At 38.2% G+C, this 25,304-nt stretch overlaps 1 protein-coding gene across 4 annotated transcripts in view; it reads right to left on the bottom strand.

Moving 5' to 3' along the window:
• Positions 1-685: 685 nt before the first annotated feature.
• The window catches only part of LOC144933141 (huntingtin-interacting protein 1-like), a 124,627-nt gene continuing 100,008 nt past the window's right edge, over positions 686-25,304 (bottom strand). For 3 of the 4 annotated variants that reach the window (XM_078857727.1, XM_078857728.1, XM_078857729.1), the window contains exons 25-31: positions 20,619-20,649; positions 19,972-20,034; positions 18,677-18,777; positions 14,582-14,687; positions 13,245-13,368; positions 11,163-11,224; positions 10,360-10,625 (exon numbers count right to left, since the gene is read on the bottom strand). In XM_078857727.1, the coding sequence (XP_078713853.1) occupies positions 10,365-10,625; positions 11,163-11,224; positions 13,245-13,368; positions 14,582-14,687; positions 18,677-18,777; positions 19,972-20,034; positions 20,619-20,649 (748 nt within the window). In that variant the 3' untranslated portion in view covers positions 10,360-10,364. Of the gene's footprint in view, positions 6,086-10,359; positions 10,626-11,162; positions 11,225-13,244; positions 13,369-14,581; positions 14,688-18,676; positions 18,778-19,971; positions 20,035-20,618; positions 20,650-25,304 lie in introns of those variants that run through there. The other variant, XM_078857730.1, reaches the window with a different exon arrangement.

The following is a 25,304-nucleotide window of genomic DNA, read 5'->3' as shown; positions in this document are numbered from 1 at the left end:
AACCTGTTCTCACTCACCTATGTAACTAGTTTTATCCCAGTACAACTTCAATAATATACCCTACGTGTTTTTCAATTGTGTCCATTCAACAATTGTTATATTATCTTCTTGGTTCTTTCGGTAAAGTCACGTAGAAGGGCCTTTACCGAAAGAACCAAGAAGATGAATCCCTGCAGTCAGCTTTAAATCGAAATTTAATTGTTATATTAGTTGAACTAAATAGTTTTATTGTGTTTGTATTTGAAAAAAATTCTCATTACATTTGTTTTGCCAGAGAAGCATCGATGTCTCACATGACCCTTGTTCATGAGGGTCCTGCCATGTTTTTGCAGTTGCGGTGCAATGGTTGCCATGTACTGGACATCAATAGCTTAATAGTTCATCGGATTCCTGCAGTCTATATAAAGATTCTGATTCTGTCCACTGTGAAGTAGACAGTTCATATTTGCACGATTAGTACACGCCCACAGTTTTCATCAGGGCGGTCGCTGGATTCGAACTGACTCTTTTTGTCTCTCAAATATTTTTGACTGCCTTGTAGGTGTTGTGTTAATGTTATTACGTCACTGTCAATGTTTCTATCTTCGTGAATTGACATTTCTCCTTGTGAAGTCAAAAACGACTTTCATTAATATCAGGATCAAAAGCTTTTTGGGGGGAAAAAAGCATTGGCACAAGTAGAAAGCAGAGTTTTTCCTTAATTTATTTTCCGTAGTATTACAAGGTAAAACAGATTTACAATGCATGATTATCGACATGAGATACCGCTGGTTAAAACGTATGTCAAAAAGTCAAACAACCTTCACATAAAAATGTCAGTACTGTATAGAGTAAAAATACTATGCATGACGTAGGACGATGCAGGAATTAATGCTTGATATTTTCAGGCTTGCAATAACATAGGACGAACAAAATCAACATTCACCAAAAATACTATAAGAGCCTAAATGTACATATATATTTTGTCCATTCACTGGCATATGTTTGCAGTGCTTTGTAGTTTATGAACATAATTTCTATTAATTATCAGCTTTCTAAAATGATGTTACAGATTCCAAGCATTTTCCATGTGTTTTCTTTTTACTTTTAAAATATAGGATGTCAATAAAATTATAGCCACACTCGGGAGTACAAGCATTTTATTGTAGGAGTTTCATCCCTCTAATAATCTCAACCTCTACATATCTGGTATGGCAACACGCAGTCTCGCGATTTGAGAGTTCCCAGAACATCTCCAGTTTCAAATGCTTCCTCTACACATTGGTGAATGTTCCTCGAGCGTTACGTTTTTTGGCATAGATGTTATTTTGTACAGAATCTAACCGTGCAGCTCAAACTGCTGTATTATAATAATAATAATAACTCTTTGATAATGGATGATACCTTCATGGACACCCTGTAAACTATTGTGGCGGTTGCACTAAGGGATGCAGTGTGACTACGACATAAGCTCGGACTCTCACGTGCCCTTGGCATCACTCACGTATTCAATTCACACCCTTGGAGCACATGCGATGGTTTACATTACGAATGTAAAATCCTGCACCGCAATATTGGTGCCGTTCACAATCATTGTATTCCTCATTAGCTGTATTAAACTTTTAAGACATTTCACAATGTTGTCCAACTTTGATGTATATCATGCAGCGGAAAAGAACAAAGGTAGAGGAGTCGACTTTCTTCCAGTGGCTCACATGATCACATCCTGTTGTGAGCAACGTGCACTCGCAGCTATCACCCGACATGAATGCATTTTCCAATCCCATGCTACCGTCTGATGGTTAAAACAGTGTGCATTGCTTTTAATGACAGCGGTAGGCAATGCTCAGCGTAACAACAAAAGTTTTTCATGGATTCTGCACCAAATGCAAAATAAGACCATTTATTCGAGCACAAGTATGTCAAGCCAAGGGTTGCAATAGGAAAGTTAACACAACGATTTCACTATCATTTATGTCCCTTCCACAGTTCAAATGTGCATATATTCTACTTGTAGACCTAACATGGTTTAGTTGTAACTGTTCTTTGAAACCCAACTCATGAATTTTTTTATTATACTGATCGGACGGATTTATTCTGCAACTTTTTTTGCCAAAAATGTTGATGTTTGATAGACTATTATCAGTCCAGATACATTTAAACACTGGCCAGCAAGCTTTAACTTCATTTAGATATTTCTACACTTTCCTGTTAGTGATCATGTCGCCATATAAATGCAAATGTCACTTCTATAATTATGCAAGGTATGCTCTCCATCGCCTTCTATTTTGAATTAGGAGTGTCAATAAACCTGTGGATGATGAATGTAAAACCAAACATCACTGTTCAGCAATGTATGAATAAGGTTCCTACCGAATGTGTGCACTATGGCACACGCATTTTTACAGTTATGAATATCAGTTGCCAAATTAGGTATATAATTAGAGCATGCAAAAGGTGTTTCTGTGCTTGTATGGTATTGTTTCGTTTGTTGGGGGTAATTGCTTTAATTGCTTGTACACCCATGTGCCTGCAGATCTAATGTGAAACATTATGCAATGGATATTCCACGTGCTTTGGTAAATTAAATGGGCCAGGTGGAGTTTCGGTGTTTGCCCGCCGTTTTCCTATTCATGTTTCTGGCTTGATCAAAGTTTGGGCCAGATTGTATTATCAATGCTACAAGGAACATTATAATTATACGTATATCCATCAAAGCACTACAGCTACACATTAATGTGGTTAATGTTTTCATAGGTAATGCCATTGCACTGAACTCAAATATAAACATTGAATGCATAAAATGTCAATTTTTGTGTGGGTATGTTTTTACAGTGTAGCATGCATTGTGGTTAAAATGTTATTGTATTGCAGCAAGATTGGAAATTCATGGCCTCTATAGATGTCTAGGGCTGTGCAGATGTGGTCAAATTGCTGTTTTTAGTTTTTATGGGAACATCAGGATGAGAATCAAGGTGGCGGAGGGGTTGGGTAGTTTTATCAGTGACAAACCATAGGGAGCCTGCAGGCACAAACACATACCGAGGCATTGGATAACTGCATGGAAGCCCATAATTCAAATAAAAGGGAAAATAGCTTTCTCAATGACAACTAAATCAGAACCACCTGTACACTTTGACAGCAGCACTTACTATCGGTGGCAGCATACTTACAAAACGTTTTATGCCAAAATATCAACAAACTCTGAGTGCCATCCCAAGCATTTTTGACATTTCCTTTTCCATTGAAATTCTAACACTTGTCAGTACTGCTCCTGTGATTGCGCCCGGCTTGAAAATGGAGTGTCACCTGTAACCCTTAGATTACAGCTCTGTGCCCTGACGTCAGCGCTAAAAAAATCAACCACTCAGCTCCTTGTGATGCAAACACCTATTTTGTTAAAATGGGTAAAAAGAGCTGGATCTTGGCAGACGGTGGAAATTGGTACCACCGCTTTGCCTACACATATTACTCGTGTTCTCAAGAATTCGCTCGAGTGGACAATAGTTTATAAGCTAAGATGTGCATTACTGATTACCAATAAGATTTATTTTAGGTCGTCAGTGAAGCACAATACACATTCTTGGCATGTCATTTTACCAATTTCCATACATACATGGCAAGCCAGCCTATTGCTCATTTAATACTGAAGATGTCAAGCTTCCATCTATATCAGTATCACTTGTGTCTTAGGCAGTGGTATGGCCTAGCCGGGAGCACGTTTGCCGCTTGTTGCAGAGGTTCACGGTTCTAATCCAGCGGCCGCCCTGATTACTACGGTTGTGTAATAATAGGTGCGGTCCACTTCACAGTGGACGTTAAGAGGTACCCTGACGTCATTTGCTCGAGTAGCCCATTGCGTGCTGGCGTCAGGGTGCAAATTTGGCAAATTCATAAATTATCTGTAAATGACTCAATCGAGATTATACATAACAATCATTGCCCCCCCCCCCCGACTTGCAGAATAATGCCCCAGTTCACTTTTGCAAATGAGACTATCCTGGTCTTGTGTGAGTTCTCACCTGGTTAGACAAAATAAACTATTGTGCCTTTTGCCATTTTTACCCACAACTATATTGGAAAGCAGATTATGAAACAAAACCTTAAATAAAAATGTTTCATTAATTGATATACATATATGCTGACTATTGCATCGTCTAGGTATGACACATTTATATTTCTTTTTTTTCATTTAAAACATTTCAATCGATGTTACAAGACACCGGAGCAGTCGCATTGCAAAATATAAATACAGTTTTATGAAACACAAATCGACAGTGTGAGACGAAACACTACTTTAAAATCCTTTGTGTTTTGGAAAATGCCTCGCTGTTCTCAGCATCTCGGTGTTCCCATTTCCAAGTGCTTAAGACGTGGACTGCACGGGAGTGACCAAGATGGGACAGTTGATTAGATCCATACAGAACTCGCATCCATGCCTGCTAATTGCTCTAACATTTCAACATGTGTAGATATATATCTCTCAGCCCCAGTGTGAGAAGTTAATCAATGAAATATGACCCCTGTAATGCTACCAATTTTTTTTTTAAATACGACTTTAAATAATGCAAAGATTAATAGTTACAGTATATCATAAAAACCAATAAATCAAGCAAGTGATCTTACCTGACTGTTTATGCACAGCACTGTTGCATTATGTGTTGTCACATTTTCTATTATCCTTGCCACTTTCACTTTCAACTTGACACAAATTTGACATGAATTTGGCCGTAAGTATGACCACTTACACAACTGATTTTTGTGCTTAAAATCACATTAGATTTTTTTTTCGAAATATTTTCGGTAATCCAATTAGCAAAGACGTCGAATGTCCATTTGTGGACTTTGAATACTTCAACTGCCCATTTACACGTACTTAAATAATGTTTTGTATTTTACTGTCAAAGGTGTTAATTTCTCTGGTGGTCCATATTGCTTTTACATTCTTATGGTCTGCTAGCGATTATCATAAAATCCCATTAGTTAAACGGCAAAGTATTTGACAATTGTCTGTTCCGCTACAAAGGCAATATATCTCATTCATATACTTAAGTGAATAATTGTGATACAACACCTCGAAGTTTTACGCAAACTTTATCAAAGATCCAAAATAAAAATAATTTTGAAAAATTTTGTTGAGCGAGTAGTCATGCGAAAAAAAATCCCTGCCAATGCAATTGCACTGGATCAATTGTCTGATTCTCAGTTTCCCATCTGCTATTCGCAAAGCACACTGGTGCAAAAGGCATTACAATTTCTAAGGACATAATTCACAAAAGCCATTGTGTGCACGCCATAGACAATTGACAATTTTGAAATGTACTTGCAGCTTAGGTGTACTTAAAAATACCCCGATACCTTTTCTTAGAGTATGCAGGTTATCATTTTTTTTTAACATCCTGTAACACCTCGCAATGTGATTATTAACTCTGCCTTTGAAAAACATATATATATACATAGTGTGCTCACATCTCAAGCGGTTGTCTTTTTCAGAGCAATTGATAATGCACAGCAATGAGCTGCTCAATCATAAAGTTAATTCAAATTTAAATTATTTAATTTTTTTTTTATACAGAAAAAACTGAGTCTATTATTTTAAATTCAGTGGTTGTTCACAACTCCAGTTTAGGAGTCAATAACCTTCAATTTTTTTTTTTTAATCCTCACAAAGGTCATGGGGGTGGCAAATACATTGGCGAAATGCATCAATGTATGCTGAAAAATATTCCTCAATGATAACAACAGGCATTTGTTACTCAATGAATGCGTGCACATTTAAACAAAAAAACAATGCTCTGTTAACAGTAGAACTACTCAAACATGTGAAACGTGTGGTGCAGTACATTTACCCGGCTGCCCCCCCCCCCCCCCCATGGCAAAACTGTACAGTCCACGGCATTAGCTGATACAACCGGCAAATTAAGACCATCAACCTGACACAGTTAAAATACTCCATATAGAAATACTGAAAAAGTGTTTTTTTCTTTTTGATTATTTTGTTTAATGTAAAATGTATAAAAGGGTGAAGAATATTTTGTGCTGATTTTTTTCCCGTTTCATATTTTCCGAAGACTGACAGTTGATCCCAAGGATGTTCATTTTTGATCTGAAAATATAAATCCACAATGCAAAAAAAACGTTAATAAATGTGCAACTGTCAATCTCAATTCACTGTTCTTTGTTAAAGTGCACTTTTTAATTAATGAAGTCTGCAGACAGCGGTGACTTTATTTAACTAGACAATGCGTCGATTCACACATTAACATATATTCTTGGGCAAATGATACATGCATATACTTTAATCATGCATGTAACAGTTTAATTTTTGTATGTTATCTGTATGTTAACATTATCCCTGTTATTAACTATTGTTACTGCAGTATATTCACCTAAATGTAAAAAAAACGGATACAAATCATGACCCCAAAATCGTGACAATTCTTGAAATCATAAGTAGGATGAATCATTGCATTCCTACTCAAAGCCTCTGAACAAAATTACTCAATTACAATACGCTGCATAGGATACATTTAAAGGAAAACATCGTTTGGTAAAGTAAATGTATAATAACACAGGCATACGTCAACTACTATTTACGAACAAGCAGAATCTCTTGTGTTGCACATAACAATGGGTTGGCTCCCACCCACCATGCAGCCTCGTTCAACAGTTAAACGTTATGTGTATTGTTTGATTCATTCAGCCTGTTCACAATTATCCCTGCTATTTAAAATACTAGAATTTCGGTGGCCGCAAGCTCCTGCGGAGGGCTTTGCCTCCACTGATTTCCTCTTCTTCCCCACCCCCCATGTGCAGATGCTACTGAATCTATTGTATGTCGGGTGAGTAGGCATATTTGCCTAAAAAATTGATTTATTTTTTGGGGGGGGTGGAGGAAGTGATTTTGGGGGGAGGGGGGTGACAATTGTTGTTGTAAACCTGTTGGATCAAATTGTTACCCCCACATTTGAGGGGGGGGTCCACTTTCTATAACGTTTTGATTAAGGCCATCTGAAATGCTCTTGTAATTTAATTGACGGACAAACGCATAAAGGGACAAACGAAACGCCGTTATTTTATAAAATAATATTTTCGGCACAATGTAAAATGTTTTTGGGAAAGAAAGCTTCGTTTTTACTTCAGGACACATACTTGAACAGTATGTACTGCACCTGCTGCATTGCACACAGCTTGTTCACAAAATGTCGCCGTTTGTTGTTCACCGGTGTGAACAAACACTGTAAAAGCTCTGCTCGTGATAGACTAATCAAAGCACCAACCTGCATCTCCCAGGCTCCATTTGCATATTATTACATTTGCACCCATTGCATTCAAGGCTGCCGCTGAACTATAAATGCCGACGTTACGTAAAAAAGGATTTGCTAAACATTAAAAACAAATATGCCCTCATGTGAACAAAACATCTTTTTTCGTCTCCCATTTTGTGTGGGTGTTGCAAAACATGTTGAGACGTTTTCCTATATCACGAGTCCTGCTGTGCAATTCACAGAGGGTAACAACGGTGCAGCAATAATATGCAACTGCACAGCAGACATCCGTGAACTGCTAGATGTCTCGTGACATTAGCAATGCACCATGTGAACGCTACGTCACCCTTTTTATGTCACATTCAGCCCCAAACACCTCTTTTGTCCGGGGAAATTAATCCATCAAAGATACATTTGTGGAATAGCTTGTAATATGTTCGGTATTCATGTTGAAAATTACCTTTTCTTGTTCACTACCATTTCAGAAATCATAATAACAATATATTCCAGTTAAGGATGGTCATAAAAAACAGCATATGAATATGGAATCCATCCAAAATAAATAAAAATCTCAAATTAAGCCCTGCAGCTAGTTGGATTGCTATACACATGCTGTATTTTAAACTTAAAAAAAAATTTGCAATCTATAAAATTAATTCTCCTGGTTCATGGTGCTTCTTGAGTAAAATTCCATTTTAGAGATAGGTTATATTAAAATGTGCACTCCAAAGAGTAAACAGCTCCATTTATGAAGTGTGCACTAAAATGGAAATTCAGCACTCGCCCAAGGCAATAAACAAATACTAACTTCTTACCACAAAGTCGCACTGTGTTGCACGAACACGATCTTCTTGAAGCTGTGCTTACATCAGATACATTATTGTTTGGTGTCAATCTTAAATAACTTTCTGCCCAACATGAGTTTGGCAATTACAGCACTCTTTCCTGATATTCTAATGAACCAATGTTTTATGGATATAAAATCTATTCAAGCACAAACCAAAGAGTTTCTCAGAAGAAAAAAATGGTGTAAATGCAAATTTCACTTTGTGTGAAATTACCACTCTTGCATGGCAAGCTCAAATATTGATTTAGTAAATGTGTTTTTTTCCAATATTCTATAATAGTGCCTTATTCCATAATAACTGCTTACACTAGCAGTTGGAGGACTACAAGGTGTACTTTTTTGCTAAAGTATGATAATTAGATATCAGTTTGGGCAAGGTCAATGAAACTCGTAGCGTGAAGATTGTTGTCGCATTCATTTCATACCTCTGTAGCTCTTTACGTCTTCCATGACGTGAGACACATTGTATCGAGATTTGAAACAGTCTCAGGTATTTGCCAACATTTTGGGTGTGATTTATCCTCATGCTTGTTTTTTTGCTGTGGAAAAATCACTCAAGGTTTTTTTGTCTGACACCTCGTGGTAAAAACAACTTAAGCACATAAGGAACGTCGGGAGCTGGTCTGATTACTCCACCAATGACTGTTTTGATCACTCAAAGAAGCAGGAAAAAGGTCCCACCTCTGTTCCCACGTGTACACCACTGGACAGGAGGCGATGGCAGGGGCTTATCATCGACATTATCAGCTATGTCACAGGGGGTGTGGCCTGTAGGGGGTTTCCCACCTTTGGGAGGCAGGATGTTGGGGGTGGCTGCCATTTTTATAGGGGCTCAAGTAATCGACCACAGAAATTGTAGTCTATTACAATTTTGAGATGACTAATTTACTTAATTGTCTAGGCTGTAAATATTATTGCAAATATTTCAACCACAGTTCAAACCGCTGTCGAATTAAATGTATTTAAATATGGATATATTTTTCAATACCATGTACGCTGTATTCATTCAGCACACATTTAAAGCCTCTAGCCAGACCTTCAGATATTCATTAAACAGTTTTCACACCTTGGCAGCACTGGGCCTGGTCACCACTGGGAATCTGGTTTATTGGGGGGTATCTACTCTCCAGGTTCTGAAGCTTAATCAAATGATCTATGCACTTGGCAAGCAGAAACTGTATGGAAAGCAGTGACATGCTCAAAATAAAAATGTATCCACAATTTTGCCTTAGATAAGAATGATTTTTATAGATTATATATAGAAAAAAGAATTATGCCATGACATATGGATTAGACATATGCACTCTGACAGAACATGATTTTTTTTTTGTAAATGATGAAAATAAGCTAGCAGAGTTGAATGCTGGGACGAACACGGAGAGGTAGAATGATGAGCATGTGGATCATAGAACTGATGCAAATTATAAATGAGATATGAGCACGTGGATGAGATGTGATATAAATGGGGCCAAAGGAGGACACATGGCCACCGTGGGAGACGGAGCAATGAGATCAACTCATGCGTAGGAGAAAGATGGCTTTGGCATTTCTGGACTGTGAGGGATGGCGGTGATATTGGAAAGTTTTCATCCAGCATTGGATAAAACATGGTTAATGATTAATAATTATTTTTCTGCCGAGGAAAACTTCACTTAAACTCAGGATTCCCCTATTTAGGGTACGGCTCGGGTTGTTTGCTGAATTCATATTGGAGTATTTTTGCATTTAATATGTAAATAAAACAACGCACAGCATTTTGTACAAGGATAAAACATCTACAACTGACGACAATATTAAATTACCTCCATAACTTTTAATTTCGTTACATTGCTTGCGCTCAAGAATAACAATGGTCCTTTGCAAAGGCTTGTAATTATGCAGTAATACAATTAATTTCAGAGATTCTACTGAATATTCAGTTAATGTGAAAGGAAGAATCACGTAAAACAAAGTATCGCATGATCGGAATGTTTCGTTTACATCCCCGTGAGCACATAGATGAGGAATAACAGCAGTTACTATCATAGGCTTGACTGAAAATCTTGGTTCCTAACATAAACATAACTCTTTATTTTAAATAATACTTAAGAATTAAAATAGGTCATGATGTCTCGCTTTTACCTTCCCTCGAATCGCCCATAGTTCTTCCCTTTAAAACAAAATGAAGTAAAAAAATATCCCATTCAATCCCTGAGTACCATCAACATTTGTTTTTGCTAGGTTCCCCCCACCCCAACGTTGTCCCCCCCCACACCCGGTCCCCATTTTTGTTAAGGGACAGGTGACTGAATTTGCTCGATTAAATGGCAATGCACTTCGTGATAAGGGTAACAAGGGACCACGAAAAGCACGCGGTGAATTGATCCAAAAGTAAATTGGCCATGGTGGGTTTTGGCGCTCGGGGCGATAGCGCTACTACCTTCCTCGTCCCAGCCTTCCGACACCCCTGCCAGCTCGTAGTGCTTCTTGCGCAGGCCCCCCAGGTGCTCGCGCTCCTTCTGCAGCAGGCTCTCCAGCTCCAGCACCCGTACCTGGGGCGCGAGCATCACACACAGAAACGATCCCCAAAATGTAACATTGCAATTGTCAGTTTCAATTACGAGATTTATGATCTCCCAAGATATTTATATATTTTTTTTACATTGTGATACAATGTGCACACCTCAAATGGCTGAAGGGGTTATGGAACTAATTACATACAACATATATAATCTAAAATGAACAATTCAAGATTCTATGCATATATCATGAGCATAACAATCAATATCAGTCGCTGAATCAATATTGCATAAAAGGGTCCCCAAAACGTGTCCAGCTTGCCTTAATTGTTGGTTCAACAGTGCACACATTTAAAATGGCAACAGTAAAATTCATAAAACATCGTGAAAAGCTACAATTAGTCGAGCATGACCTGATGAGGCTTGGGGGTGTACTAGATGACAAAATGAGGTTGATGTACGTGGCTTGGATTGAGGTGAGTCTGGGGTATGCGGGCTTGACTGGTGAGTATGTAGTTACCCATATTCAACCTCTATATGACTACAGTGACCACCACTGGGCCACCTTACCTGGGAGTCCATCTCTTGTCTCTTCACTTGAGTCAGAGTCATGCTGGAGAAATCCATTGTTTCTGCAACAAAACGTATTTTTTCTGTACAGTATAGCCTAAACCGAGGAAAATAATGCAAAACACGGAACCCCAATATATTCTTGACTAACATGCACAAGGGTAGACAGTGCCGCAAAAAAAAATCACCACATTAAACACATTTGTTTTACCAAAACCCATTTCAGAGCCAAGCATAAATACCACCTACACTTACATTCCTCAAATCATCACTCACAACTGGGAAGCTGTATAACCTTTGATATCCAAGCACGTTTGGCAGAAATGGTGGTGCTTTGGATGATAAGTGGAACAAATAGGAAGAAGCAGAGGCAGGGAAGGATAATTAATGAATACATTAGCAGCAACAGCTCAGAGAGGGAGATTTCTCAGGCAAAAGCTACCCCCGAAAAAAAGACAAAGCGCATCTGGGCCGTGAGCACCATCGATGCGGAAAACAAATAAAGCAAGGCTATGAATTCAGAGGCAGGATATGAATTTTGAAATGTTTGTGGAACGTTTGCAGAAAGGCCAAGAAGAAAAGCAATAAGAGTCAGATACAGAGTTAGTGAAGCTGCATGTAATAGTGGGGTAAATTTAAAGAGCGCACCAGCGCCAACTCCAAAGAGCGAAAAACAGCTACATCGACAATAATATGAGAATCTATGAGAGGCAAAAATCTGTGATTTTCTTGGCGGGATACAGCAATGCAGGATTTATTTAAACTCAAATAATTCACTTGCAGACAAGATATATACGCTGTGAGGGCCAGACCTCAAGGGATTTTTGTAGATCCACTTTAGCGCGGTGGTGATGGTGCCAACAGTAACTTTGGTACCAGAGCACAAAAGTGATACTCACATGAATTATTTACAGTGTGTGAAACAGTTTCTACACAAATTATATATTTATTTGTACCGAAAATGTAAGAATAGACAAATAATGTATGTTGTTTATATATGTTTTTTCTAAATGTATAAGTGCAGACATACAAATTGCATGCTCATCTGCCAGCAGGTGGAAGGGCACCCATGAGCAGGAGACTCTAGACAGCCCCCTATAGAAGCTACTTGGCCTACTCTTGCACACTGACATTACATTTTAGAATAGCTGTGGAAGTACCCACACTTTACACGACCTGCTGATTGACTAACGTGTGATGTGCCCATTTGTGCTGCCAGGTGAGCAGAGACGGTGGTGTTTGAAAAACTTGGCCCACCGTATCAACTGCACCTCATTTAAGAAAGTTTCTAGTGAATATAATTTTAAATAATAAGGAACACAGCAGGTTATCAAGTCTGCAAGCCCTTTTTTGTCAAATGTGTTAGCATGATTCAGCCATTTTTATTCTAACAAATCGGATGTTACACTGCAAGATTGAAAAAAAAAAGTAGTCTCAGTTTCTTTTTACTTACTTTTTTACTTTCATGTTCACTTTATATTTTTTTTGCGATTATATTCTAACTGTGCGTAAACATTTTCATTCTCAGAGCCTAAAGTAAGTGAAAACACTTTTAATATAGTTTTTCTGTGCTTGGTAACTGGAATAAGACCAGGAACTCACTATACTTGAGAAATCAGTTTAATCATATGGGGCTGCCTAGCTTCAAGCCACAGCAATGTCGGCTCAGTATGCTTATATGACATCACCCTGGCTAACCAGCTACCTCGAAAAATGAATATTGCTTTAAAGCGGTTCATATATATGTATTTATGAAATTCATACCGAGAATTTAGAATTCGTCGACATTGCTTTTATTTGTATAATTAGGGTGTAACCTACACCTCACATAGGGATACAAACTTGAACTCATACTAGAGTTAATTAAAAAGTCACAAATTAGATGTTAAATTCATGTTTTTTTTAACACTCTATCTAAAATTAGCTAACCCACACCGATTTCCATGGGTGTGGCTACGTGCTCTGTGAAAGAAGCTCAACAAGCATACATACATAAAATCGATCTAAATTTCAAGACTCAAAAACAAAATGAACAAATCGTCTCCAAATTGACATGCGAGGAGGCTCGCAGTGGTTCAGTACCTTTCTCCTCAATCTGCGCCTTTCCAGACTTGGTGGAGGCCACCACGCTGGCGGTGGCCTCATTGACGGTGCGCGACGCCTGCTGCAGGCGCTGCAGGTTAGTGCTGCCCTTGTTCGCCTTAACCTGCGCAAGCAACGGTCGAAGAGCCACATTCACCGCACAAACTCCGGTCATCCCTCGCAGTGGCTTTTTTCTAACCCATCGAAAAACAGACTGTCACGGCATCGTGCTTTCTGCGGCTGTCTGGAATGCTCTTCCTTCCGATATTAGAAAGCCAGTAGCACAATGCACTTTCAAATCTCGATTGAAAACTTATTTCTTTAGAACTGGTTTTTGTGTTAAGTTTGTTGTCCTTCCCCCGCACCTCCGATTAGCACGATTGGCTATGTATGGTGCAAAATAAGTTCAACATACATACTACATATAAAAATTTAAAATAATAAAATTAAATAAAAATTTAAAATAATAAAATGAAAAATAAAAGCTAAAAACCCACGACGTTTACCGAAAGAACCAAGAATATGAATTCCTGCAGTCACGAAAGTTAAGTAAAAAAATACATACTACAGCTGTGCATGCATGCACACGCACGTGGACATCTATCAAATTATACCAATCGTGAATCGGTTCATCTTTTAATTGTTACCACTGCATGCGTGCTTACAACTTATCTTGTTTATCACACTTAACACCTTCCGTGAGTACGGCACATTCTGAAATAACACACACTTAATATTGTGCGTAAAATAACGAACGTGACTTTAAATACACTTGTAAAATATATATTGTGACTGATAAACTATGTAAATAAGTAAATCCTAATTAATATATAAATTAATTATTAATAAACCACTATTTAGCATTACAATTGTATTACAAGAGTTATAAATACTGTGTACACATAAAAAACGCATAATCCTTTTGTGATCAACATCTCGCTGGTTTAACAAAATATATTACTTCACAATTTTAAGTGTGCCAACGCTGGCAAAAAAAATGAAACTGTTAGACGCATTACCAAACAATGCAACATAAAACATTTCAACATTTAGCTCGCCGCACCAGGAGCCTTCATTCTTAATTGAATGTGGATGTTTCACACTATAACTTAAGCCTCACTTTAAAAGCAACACGTGAATTCACCCATCAGGGGCAAATGTAAACACAGTTGTAACGAGGCTCAAATTGCGGGGCATGTTGTAATAAGAGGCATTAGCCCCTTTCAAACCACGTCAAGAAAAATCGGCATTGCAGGGAGTTCCATCACAAGCAATCATGCCCCGAGCACACAGGTCAGGGAGCGACTGATTAGAGCATCACCCTTTGTGCTTCCTACCTTGGAGGCGGCCACCAGCTGTGCCGTGCTTGCTGCTATCTCGCGCGAGCACACCATCAGCTCCTCGAACTTGCCGTTACCTTTTAAAACCTGGTCTGCTGCATCCCTTCATGCACAACGGGCATGCATGCGTGCACACACACACATACACACACGTACACACACGTACAAAATAAACGGGCTCCGGTGAGATAAACATATTCGTGCACCGTCTGAAACCCTGGTTTGACACGTTGTAACTCGTGTTTATAATTCAAAGGCTGCAATAAGGGCTTCTCTGAATACATTATAAAGTTGAGGCTTAAACTTAATTTCTGCACCCATTATGGTTATTTCTTTTGTGTAATAATTACTTTGAATTATGCCACACTTTCCTCTTATTTATTTGTTTTGTTCTTGCTTTATTTTCCCTATTAAATGTACCACTTTCACATCATGTTTTGCCTTTTATTATTTTTTTCCCAAACCTTACCCTATTTTTTCATTACCCTTTAATATTATATATCTTTATCATAACACGTATCTATATAGATTTTGATTTAAAGCTTTCGTGACTGCAGGGATTCATATTCTTGGTTCTGTCGGTGAAGTCACGTAGAAGGGAACCAAGAATACGTATCTATATGGCTTAATTTACATAGCAATTCATGCACGTTTTTGCAATGGTGTCAATCTTCTATTTGTACGTTAATTAATGCATGTACCTGTCGAAAGCAAACACAGTAGAGTAAATCAGATCACCACCTGACATTCATTTGCTGTGGCTGCTGTGTCGTAAAGTAGCATGACATTTAACATAAGCCACCAGAGAGACTGATACATTGGTGATATATGTGTATATTAAAGCTGCTCTGTAAAGCACCATGGGGGATCAGCTTCTCACGCTGAGTAATGAGATTGCCTTACCGGCCTCACCGGATGGATGACCCTGACTGTATTACCAGCACATTAATTGGAGTAACAAACTTAACACAATAACCCCATAGAGCATAACGTGACACATTAAAAGTGATTTCCTAACGAAATTAGCATTATTGAGGCAGTGCTCATCCCCTATTTACAGCCCTGCAGAGAGCCATTGGTGGAAATTCCACATTTCTATGGGGTGGGGGTCTGTACAAAAAGTACTGTTGACCTCATCATAAAGTACTGCCAATTTTATCAACCCCAGAGGTATGATTGGTCGAGTCAGCCCCCAACCAGGATTTGAACTCGCAACCTTCCGATTGTGAGCTGCTGTCTCGACCACTAAGCCACCCAGATAGTTAAACACATTACATACCAATAAATGAAAACAGATGCTACTGGATAATTCACGTCTATATTAACTCTGGCTATTAACTTACAAAGCCTACAACTTACAAACTTTACAACTTACAAACCTTACATTGATATTATCTGTTTACATATTTTCTGCCAGGAATCTTCCAAATGGTGAACCTCTATTTGCAATGTGGGAACATACATCAATCTTGTCATCAGACATGAATAATCCACTGCCAGATAGAGGTCTCCCCAAACATTGTCATCCCTCACGGTCTCAGAATGCAATAATCCATGTCGCTGCTACGTACGAGTTGATCTCATCCCTCTATCTTGGCGGTGGTCATCCTTTCAGGCATGTTTTCTCCTTTAGCTGCCACTCCCATCTTTAGTCTCAACCACCAGGCATCGTGCCCTGTCCACCCACTTTCATTGAACTTTCAATATCATGCATATAATTTGCATATGTTCTCTCATTCATGTGTTCAACATTCTGTCTCTAACTGCAATTTCCAGCAAGGATTCTCTTCACACTCCTTTTGAGCACTTGTTCCATTTTATTTGTCAATAGCCATATTTCCAATGCCGATTTCATAGCAAGTGATATACACCGATTACAATATTTCTTCTGTTGCACATTGTTACCTTGCTTTTCATTATTAATTGACGTTTTTTTCAGCAGCACTCCAACCTGCTCCACTTTATATGATGATACATTAACAGGTTACATTTCTCACACCAACACAGCCACCTTCGTGCGCCGACCTAGAGGTGGCGGTGGCTCTGCGATCTGCCATTAACATGCTAATCTCTCACATTAACATAGCCACCTCAGCGCCTTCGCCGTGGAGGCTGCTCACCGATCTTAACATGCACATTTTTTCTGGCAGCCCTTTAATTGGTGGAAAACCCACAGCCATCGCGGTCGCTGCTCACCACTTACATTAACATTAGCTGCCCCGTCCATGCTGCTGACATTTGGGCTACGCCCATTTCAAACCTTTATAAACAGTTTGCCTTTAGAAGCTAACCCCCTTTTCCTGATGACGACCGCTTGTGTTGCGATCGAAACGTCGTAGGTTTTTTTGTTATTTTCTTTCAACCTATCTACATGACTTTACCGAAAGACCCAAAGAATATTAATTCCTGCAGTCACGAAAGTTTTAAGTCAAGATTTGATCCCTGCCCATCTTAAAGAACTGCCTAAGATATATATACTCTAATGTTTTTTCCAATTGTGTCCATCTGACAGATATATGCATTTGTTTTGTGAACTGGTACCCGACAAACTAACTCAGATTTTTAGATGCCAAGTCATTACAACCAAAGGAAACAGAACATGATTTCAAGAATGTATTAAGAGCATTCTGCAAAGCTGGGCTCAAGATAAATATAGACAGACACAAATATGAACCTAAATTGAATAATCCCTTAATCAACATCAGGTTCTCACTCCACAATGCAATATTTGTATTACCACGCCTGGCTTGTGGCGCATATCAGTCAACAAAGCCACGTTAGCTTTCAAATTATAAACAGACATCTGCATCTGCTTATAAAATTGCATTGTTTTAATACTGTCGTACTAAGATGCAAGCAACGTAAGAACTTACAATGTTACCGCAGATCAGGTAAGAAAACACACATTATGTAGACAAATTATTTGGTGCCGCTGCATTGCCAATAGATCACAAGCACAAATAACAAACAAAAACTCGCCAACATTATTGCTCATTCAATACCATATTATTTTGGGCAGTGTTGTTGACAAGTGTGTTGATTTTTACTTTACGTAGAATGCATGTATAAGGATTGCATAGATGTATTTTACGTGTAAAAAAAAATCAATCCGCATAATAACAGGTTTCATCCAGGAATCTTATCGGTGCAGAGACTGGATGTGATGCTTAGCCAGACAAGCCAAAAAGGCTCTCCCATATTTATGCACCCAATCAGCATAACACCTCTCACACTTTGCCCTGCAAATGCATTTCGACCTATATTCCACAGTGGCCTGAGGTTTTTCTATAAGCAAAAAAAACAGAAGTACAAGCTTTTGTAACATGCCACAGACAGCGATGGTAAAGCATTGCTGCTGTGTGTATGTTCAAACAGTAGCAATGCCTCACATTTCTCCAGGGATACAGAACAAAAGGCATTGGTGGTGGCTGTTACACTGTATAAACACTCTTTGTAGTTGAGAGCAGCTGTTTATTGATTGCAATATTAATTAGAATCACTGCACAGGGTCATATGTCATTTGTTTAAAGCAGCCTACTGCATCATATATCCATACAGGCATATAGTTACATAACTAGGACATTTTTTAATTCAGATCCGGTTGGTGACAGTAGTGCAGTGTTTATCTGTTAAAATAACAAAGAAACAAGAATGTACGTGTATTTAATGGCAAATTCCCACTGAACTCGACAAAGCACACTCAGAAAAGCTAGTTAATACCACGATATATCAAAACTAGGATGGTATTCAAATCAATTCAATATGTACAAATTTAATCATTTTATCCCGAAGCTTTATTTACAGCTTAGGAATATGGTGGGGGGGGAAACCAAGATTAACATTATATTATTTTGAGAATCAATATTTGGAGGTCAAGTTAAGGATGGTGAAAGGAAAAGTTACAGTTGAAAGGCAATAATCAATCCATTAAGGTAGATTGTGCAAAGTCTTTAAATTACTTCTCGATGTTGTGGTATCAAATGTAACATTGCTACGGTTACGCCACATGATCTAGACAGTGGATCATGCTAGGGACTTAAGAGTTGGGTGACCATTAAGAGTCTATCATTAACAAAGAAGATGGAGACTTACACTAGCATAGTGGCAGCCCATCCCACAGCCTTGGAAGCTGAGATCAGTCCCTCCGTCCAGCGAGAATTCTTGGCGTAGAATTCCTTCTGCGAAGTCGCCCCCTGGCAGACAAATGTGACATAGCAGCCGCAAATGCTCGAGCTACATGACATATCGAGGAGCCGTCCCTCGAAAATGAAAGCCTACTACTGACAACATTTGTTGAAGTCCAATGTAAATGACAAATACGATATATTTACATCGGTGTAACAACTAAAAAACTAAACAGGTAACAATCATTTGAGTATCACTGTGGAGAATATAAGTAAAAAAATAAACAAACAATGCTCCCCATATTTGACTTATAAATGCTTGCATGTTTATGTAGAGACAAATGTGAATAGATTTTATGTCTGCTGTAACTTAAAAACTACATCATTATCACATGCTGCTGCTAAAATGAGTTACATATTTTCAAGATTTGCAGACAGACAAGCAGCTGTGAACAACACTCATGAATAATAATTTATGCTACAAAACTGAAAGCACTACAAGTGGATATTTTACATTCATCAAACAACATGGTGGGCTGGTAGCTTACAGTGTCAGACATTAATTTAATTCTGAGTGAACTTTGGCTGGCCCTTCTAGTCAATACTCAAATGAAGCCAAGTAAATTAATTCGAAATTCATTTTCAGTGGATTGAGTAGACTTTGGGGGCAGCCTTCATCAGGTACAAATTTCAACACAAGTTAGCCATGAGGCATATGCTTAATGAGGACTAATTTGTGGACGTGGTGACCCCTGAAAGGAACCATCATCCAATCGAGTGGCTTAAAAAAAACTTTTCCTTTGCAGATTATACAATCCCAGGGAACACCACAAATGAACGAGCCTGTTTATTGTTCTCGATAGAGTTAAAGTGAAATGAGGCCGTGCAATATTGCACTTTATCAGTCTCATCCTTAGGTGGTCTGACTTTAACAGGTCAATCATAGTTTGCACAAAGGGCTTTAAAAAACGTTAACTACGGTCCCAGAGCTTGAGATTGGTGACACACTTGGCTCTCCATAAAGAGCGCCAGTAATATAAATACAATTTGATGGGCAGTCTAGTGGGATGGAGATAATACTCTGATGGAAGTGCTGCAGAATGTATTTTTTAACGAGAAATCCTACATGAAATTCAAAAAGTTTGGTTACAAAAAAATCGGTATTTTTCCCTTTGCTACCAAACTCATTTAAAATGTTAAATGTAAATTAATGCGTGCATAAAAATATAACAATCCAGGCACATTGTAAAGATGTTAACTTACCCTGTCTTCATCCACTATCTCCTTCTGAAGATCTTTAGAGGCCAGAATCAAAGCTCTTATGGTCTGAGGGTATAAAAGCATCACTATAACACATCTTTAAATGTAAGAAAAGTATTCAAGGTTGTGTAAAATTTATTCAGGCGGTCTAAGAAAAAAATAGAAATAAGCATTGTTGTGAACTCCCTTATACACAATGTATAAAAAATATATTTACCATGTTGAATCCAGACTGCTGTTAAATGTTAATCAAGGCCGGTGCAGGTGTGGTGGAAATGTCATATGTAATGTAACTCAAATAAAATCTGTAAATGCCAAATAAAAACGCCCCATTATAACATGAGAGAGGGGACCACAATTTCACTTCTTCAGGAAAGGCCAATGAATATTGCATATGCACAACGGCTGTGTGCTCTTTCCACATTTGTGTCTTGTTTGTAAAGAAACTCAGGCAACTGTGGAAGTTTGCATCATTGCAGGCACAGATCCTATTGGCTAACTACATTTAAATAAGCACTGGAGTAATGTGTTGGTAAATAACCACGTTAGTAAAATTTGTCAATTAGTTGGAATTTCCATCCTGCCTGCTTGTATTCATTAGTGAAATGTATGTTTTTGTATATTTATATGCAAATCCTAATGAAATGTACCTTCATCAGATCTGTACAGGAGGCGAGAATCCTGCAGAAAACAGAGGTGATGCATGTTAGTGTGACTTCATGACAGCCACTGGAGTACAACATAATGGCTTTAAAAATTTGAACAGCGAAAAATGTCTGTTGCAATGAAGAAAGTATTCTAAAAGTTACAAAAATGACAGGTGGCTCAATTGCTATACGTTAATGTTCAAAAGGAGTGTAATATATTACCAGCAACTCACAAGTCCTTTGAATTTGACCGTCCATCCTTCCCTCCAGCCAGTCGGAATTGTTTTTATTCTCATATAATAGAATTAAAGTATGGTGGTGTATCCCACGCCTTTGCGTGGGATACACAGCTCGGATAGAGGGTTGGGGGTGTGACGTCATCACACAGATGTGCGCAGTGCCGTCGCCACCGGCCATGTGCACTTACCCACCCCGCATGCCAGCGAGAAAAACATGTTTCAAACATTTAACACGTAGGCTTTCGCGACCAATATTATTCATAATAAAGTATTTTTTGGGTTAGATCGCGTAAGTATAAAAATGTGTCGAAAACCTCCACCACCCGGCAAAGCCATTTAGTAAAGGATTTGGCACGTAAACAAAAAGACAAATAGTTAATACTTCAGCCCAAAGGTGTGTTGAAGACTGAATCCACAACATTTACAATTGTGGATTCACTCTTCAACACACCTTTGGGCTGAAGTATTAACCATTTGTCTTCTTGCCAAATCCCTTACTGATTGACCTTGTCGGGTGGTGGAGGGTTTCGACACATTTATACTTCATTGGAACCTCATTTGCCAGTAAAAAATATGATAATTGTTTTTTTACCCTTCTATCTGGCAACAAAACTGACACCTTTTTTTTGTTGCCAGATAGAAGGGTAAAAAAACAATTATCACATTTATACTTACGCTATCGAACCCAAAAAAAAACTTTATTATGAATGTTTCTAACATAGTATGAAAATGTCCGTTTAAGGAGTGGGGTGTCATTTTCAAACCAGAGGCAAAACTGGCAATATATTAAACACCCTCTCTCTCTTTGAAAACATGCACAAAAATGTTAAAACGGTTTCAAACGTTTACATTGAATGGCCATTGGATGGTAGTGCGTTACTTAATTGACAGAAACAGGAATTCTATTTGTATTAAACAAAGCATTCTTCCGTTAATAAATTGATCCTTTTAATAACCACATTTTTTCGTAACTATGATGTACACTCACGAAAAGAGTGCCATTGATGCAGGGTAATTGATATTCATATTCACTCTTCGTGTAACTTCAAAACAATGCTATTAACCCAGAGAAATCCTCAATATTCACCTACCTACCTTATGGAAACTGGATAATTAGTGTCGTGTCAGATTAACAGTTAACATGCGCAAGACAAATTGTGTCTTTGTGATCATACAATTATCTACACTGTGTGCAAGATGTAAGCTTGTAATGCAAGAACAGCATGCACGCACTTTTCAAAATTGCACTGCGGGGTGACTATTTATTACGCGATCATTTGTAATTAGGCTAGACAGTACACAACGTTATCGCAGTGGGGATAAGTATTGGCTGGAATGCATATAGTGTGCCCAAGGAGTAAACATTGTTCAACCATCTTTGCACGAAAGCTTTATAATGTAGCCATAGGAGAATAAAGCCACCTGGAACTAAACTATGAACTATTGTTTATTTTAGATTTGAAGTTTTCGTGACTGGAAGGGTCCATACTCTTTGGTTTTTTCGGTAAAGTCACGTAGGTAAAAAAGAAAATAAAAACAAATAAAATCACGACGTTTCGGAGGCAACACAAGCTTCTGTCTTCAGGTGGCACCGTCACAGCAAAACTACTGTACCCACTGGGTACAGTAATTAAACAGTAAACTGGGTACGTCGTGATTTATTTTATTTTTATTTTATTTTTTACCTACGTGACTTTACCGAAAAAACCAAAGAGTATTTTTTATTTTACCAGCTCAGACCCACTGAGCTATATAGCTCTTTTTCAGAAGTGACCTGGCCACAAATGATAGCTCAACCAAGTTGATTATTGTCACGTGGAAATTTATAGCAGCCAAATACTCGAAAAGCATATTTCTAAAGATGGAGGGAAAACCCGGAGGACCCTGGAGAAAATCCACGCCACCACGGAGAGAACATGCAAACTCCAAATATACATGCGTCAGTGTCTGGATCGAAACCACAACCTCCTGTATACCAGGCAAGGTAGTTCACATCTCACTACCATGGAACCCTTCTCAGGCAGAAGTCTCCATAGGATGGGGGTACATGTGTAGACATGAATCGATCTGCTGCATGGCTGCATACTTTTTGAGGAAGCCAGAGATATCAAATTTACAGATCTCATTTTGAAAAATTACCCAACAAAAGTATTGTTTATTATTATTTGAAACTGTCTCCATCTTACTTTCATGTTTTATCCCTCAATTACCGACTGCTACAGCAGAAGAGCAAAATATGCATCTTTTATTTCAATAATATAGATGGTCTTCAATAGGCAAGATACGGTTTAAAAAACTCAATCTCAAAAAAGACGTGTGCAATATATATTGTGCACACATATATATATCAACAAGTAAATAATGTTGAATAGCTGAGAGTAGAGATAGTTTCTTCAGCTTTCAGGAGCACTTGATAATATGACTGACAACTGCACACAACAAGCTTTCCAACAGGGAGTCCAATGGCGTTGAGAGACTCGATAATGATAAGCAGAAGTTGCAGGTCAGCATTGCACTACAACAGAAAGTTTCCTTCAGAAAATAAAGTAACAAAACAAAAGATAGGACTGCTTGGAAAAAGAAGACTGACAGATGATCTAAAATGATGGATGGTAACTTCAGGACAGAAAAAAAGAGATGCTTACACAAGCATTTAAACACCAGAATTTATATCACAATTCCCAATTGGTATTTTACTCTAACATGTGACATGCATAAAAGCACGATCATGTATTGCACGTAGAGATTGTATTTTTTATATATCATCACGGCCAGAACTCAGAAATGTGTTGAAACATTGCATTTCAAGGATGGGGACTTGGTTTTATAACATTTTGCCATCATCAATTTTACATTTTCATCCGCACAAAGAACATAGCTAGTTCATTGGGTTTTTAAGCACTGTAAAGTATTTTGCTTACTTCCATTAACTGTGCTGAGTGCTATTTCAGTGTTTGGGTTAGGAACATACTAAATGGGGACTATATTATTTATGAAGAAGTTCACCCATGGGGCTTTCAATGAAGCCTATATTACCATGCTAAATATGTATGCCTTAAACATTCACATTGCCTCCTGAGGTTAGGTTGTCCCCAATGTTCCATTTTACAGAAGGAAATCAGAAAATGTAAGATTCAAGATTTCAATTGCCAAGGGATAATGTGAAAACGTTCTCAGGCGGAGTGATATTTGCTGATTTTATCTCATAAATCGACTAATTCTAAATGCAATTATATCCAACAGTCTGGGGTGTAACCTGGTGACTGATCACAGCATGACCAACATGGGTTTATATTATATATCACTGTGGTATATTTTATGCTTGTAAATAATTCCCTGCCCCAAAAAAACCCAAATGTGTTTCCATGAACAGATTATCTGAAAAGTGACGGATAATATTGAACATGCGGTTTCTTTGCTTACCAAGTATCAGAAATATAAAAATTCTGAAAGTGTGTGTACTCTATTATGACAAAGGTGTGCACATGGGTAGAGAGACATGCACTATTCAAACTGTCGAAGGTCACTCCTTCTCTTTGGCTGCCCCTGATGTTTGCAATGCTGTCCCCATGCTTGGCAGCACTGCAAATTATCTCCTTTTTCAATCAAGATTAAACACGTTCCTTCGCATCTCTATAATTAAAAAGAACACATCCTTTGATTTTGCTTTAGGATTTATATTGTATAAAAGTGCAATGTTTTGTATACGAAAATAGGTTTTCCCCTTTTTTCTGGCAACAAAACAGGTGTTGAGATGTTAAAACACCAAACTGAAACTTTTTACAAGGAATCATGTCTGCATTAACCACAATACTTGTGGTCAGAATGAAAACAAAAAACATGCTCTGATAATCAGTTTCAAAAACAATGCATTTTTTTTTTATCAGAGTACGTTTTTTGTTTGATGTTTTGTCGACGCTTGCTCCATACAGCATTCTCGGACACTCAAGTATTAAGATGCTACAGTGTATACATTCAAATATGTTTAAATTATTATATCTCACTGAAATAATATTTTGAATAGCCCCATCCAGGCGTCATTTTTGGAAAGCCATCAAAGTCACACTAAGAAACGCAACCACGGTTGGCCGCGTACGGTGCGAAAGAAGTTCAAGATACATACACGTGACCCCATCACAAAATGGCATACAGGGTGCGGGGTTGGGGATGGGTGGAACAACAGATATTAAGAATTGGGGGAGGGTGTTACTGGAGAGGTCAACAGTCAAAAACAAAACAGAAAAGGAAGATCTTAAGCCTGGACAGGTTAGAGAGGCATGTAACCTCCTATATTTCTGAGTGAAGCTGACTGTTAGTGTCTCTACAAGACATTGGTTTTCTGCATGGAGTGTACTGCTATTAGGGGAGTCGTGGGATTTAAGACAGGCTTGAAAAAGTCCATGCATATTGAGCTAAGGAGAAAAACATATCCAAAATGGTCACTCTCATG

The sequence above is a fragment of the Lampetra fluviatilis genome, chromosome 6 (genome assembly GCF_964198595.1).
Source record: "Lampetra fluviatilis chromosome 6, kcLamFluv1.1, whole genome shotgun sequence".
Classification (NCBI taxonomy): domain Eukaryota; kingdom Metazoa; phylum Chordata; class Hyperoartia; order Petromyzontiformes; family Petromyzontidae; genus Lampetra; species Lampetra fluviatilis.
This window is presented reverse-complemented; position numbering and strand designations above follow the sequence as displayed.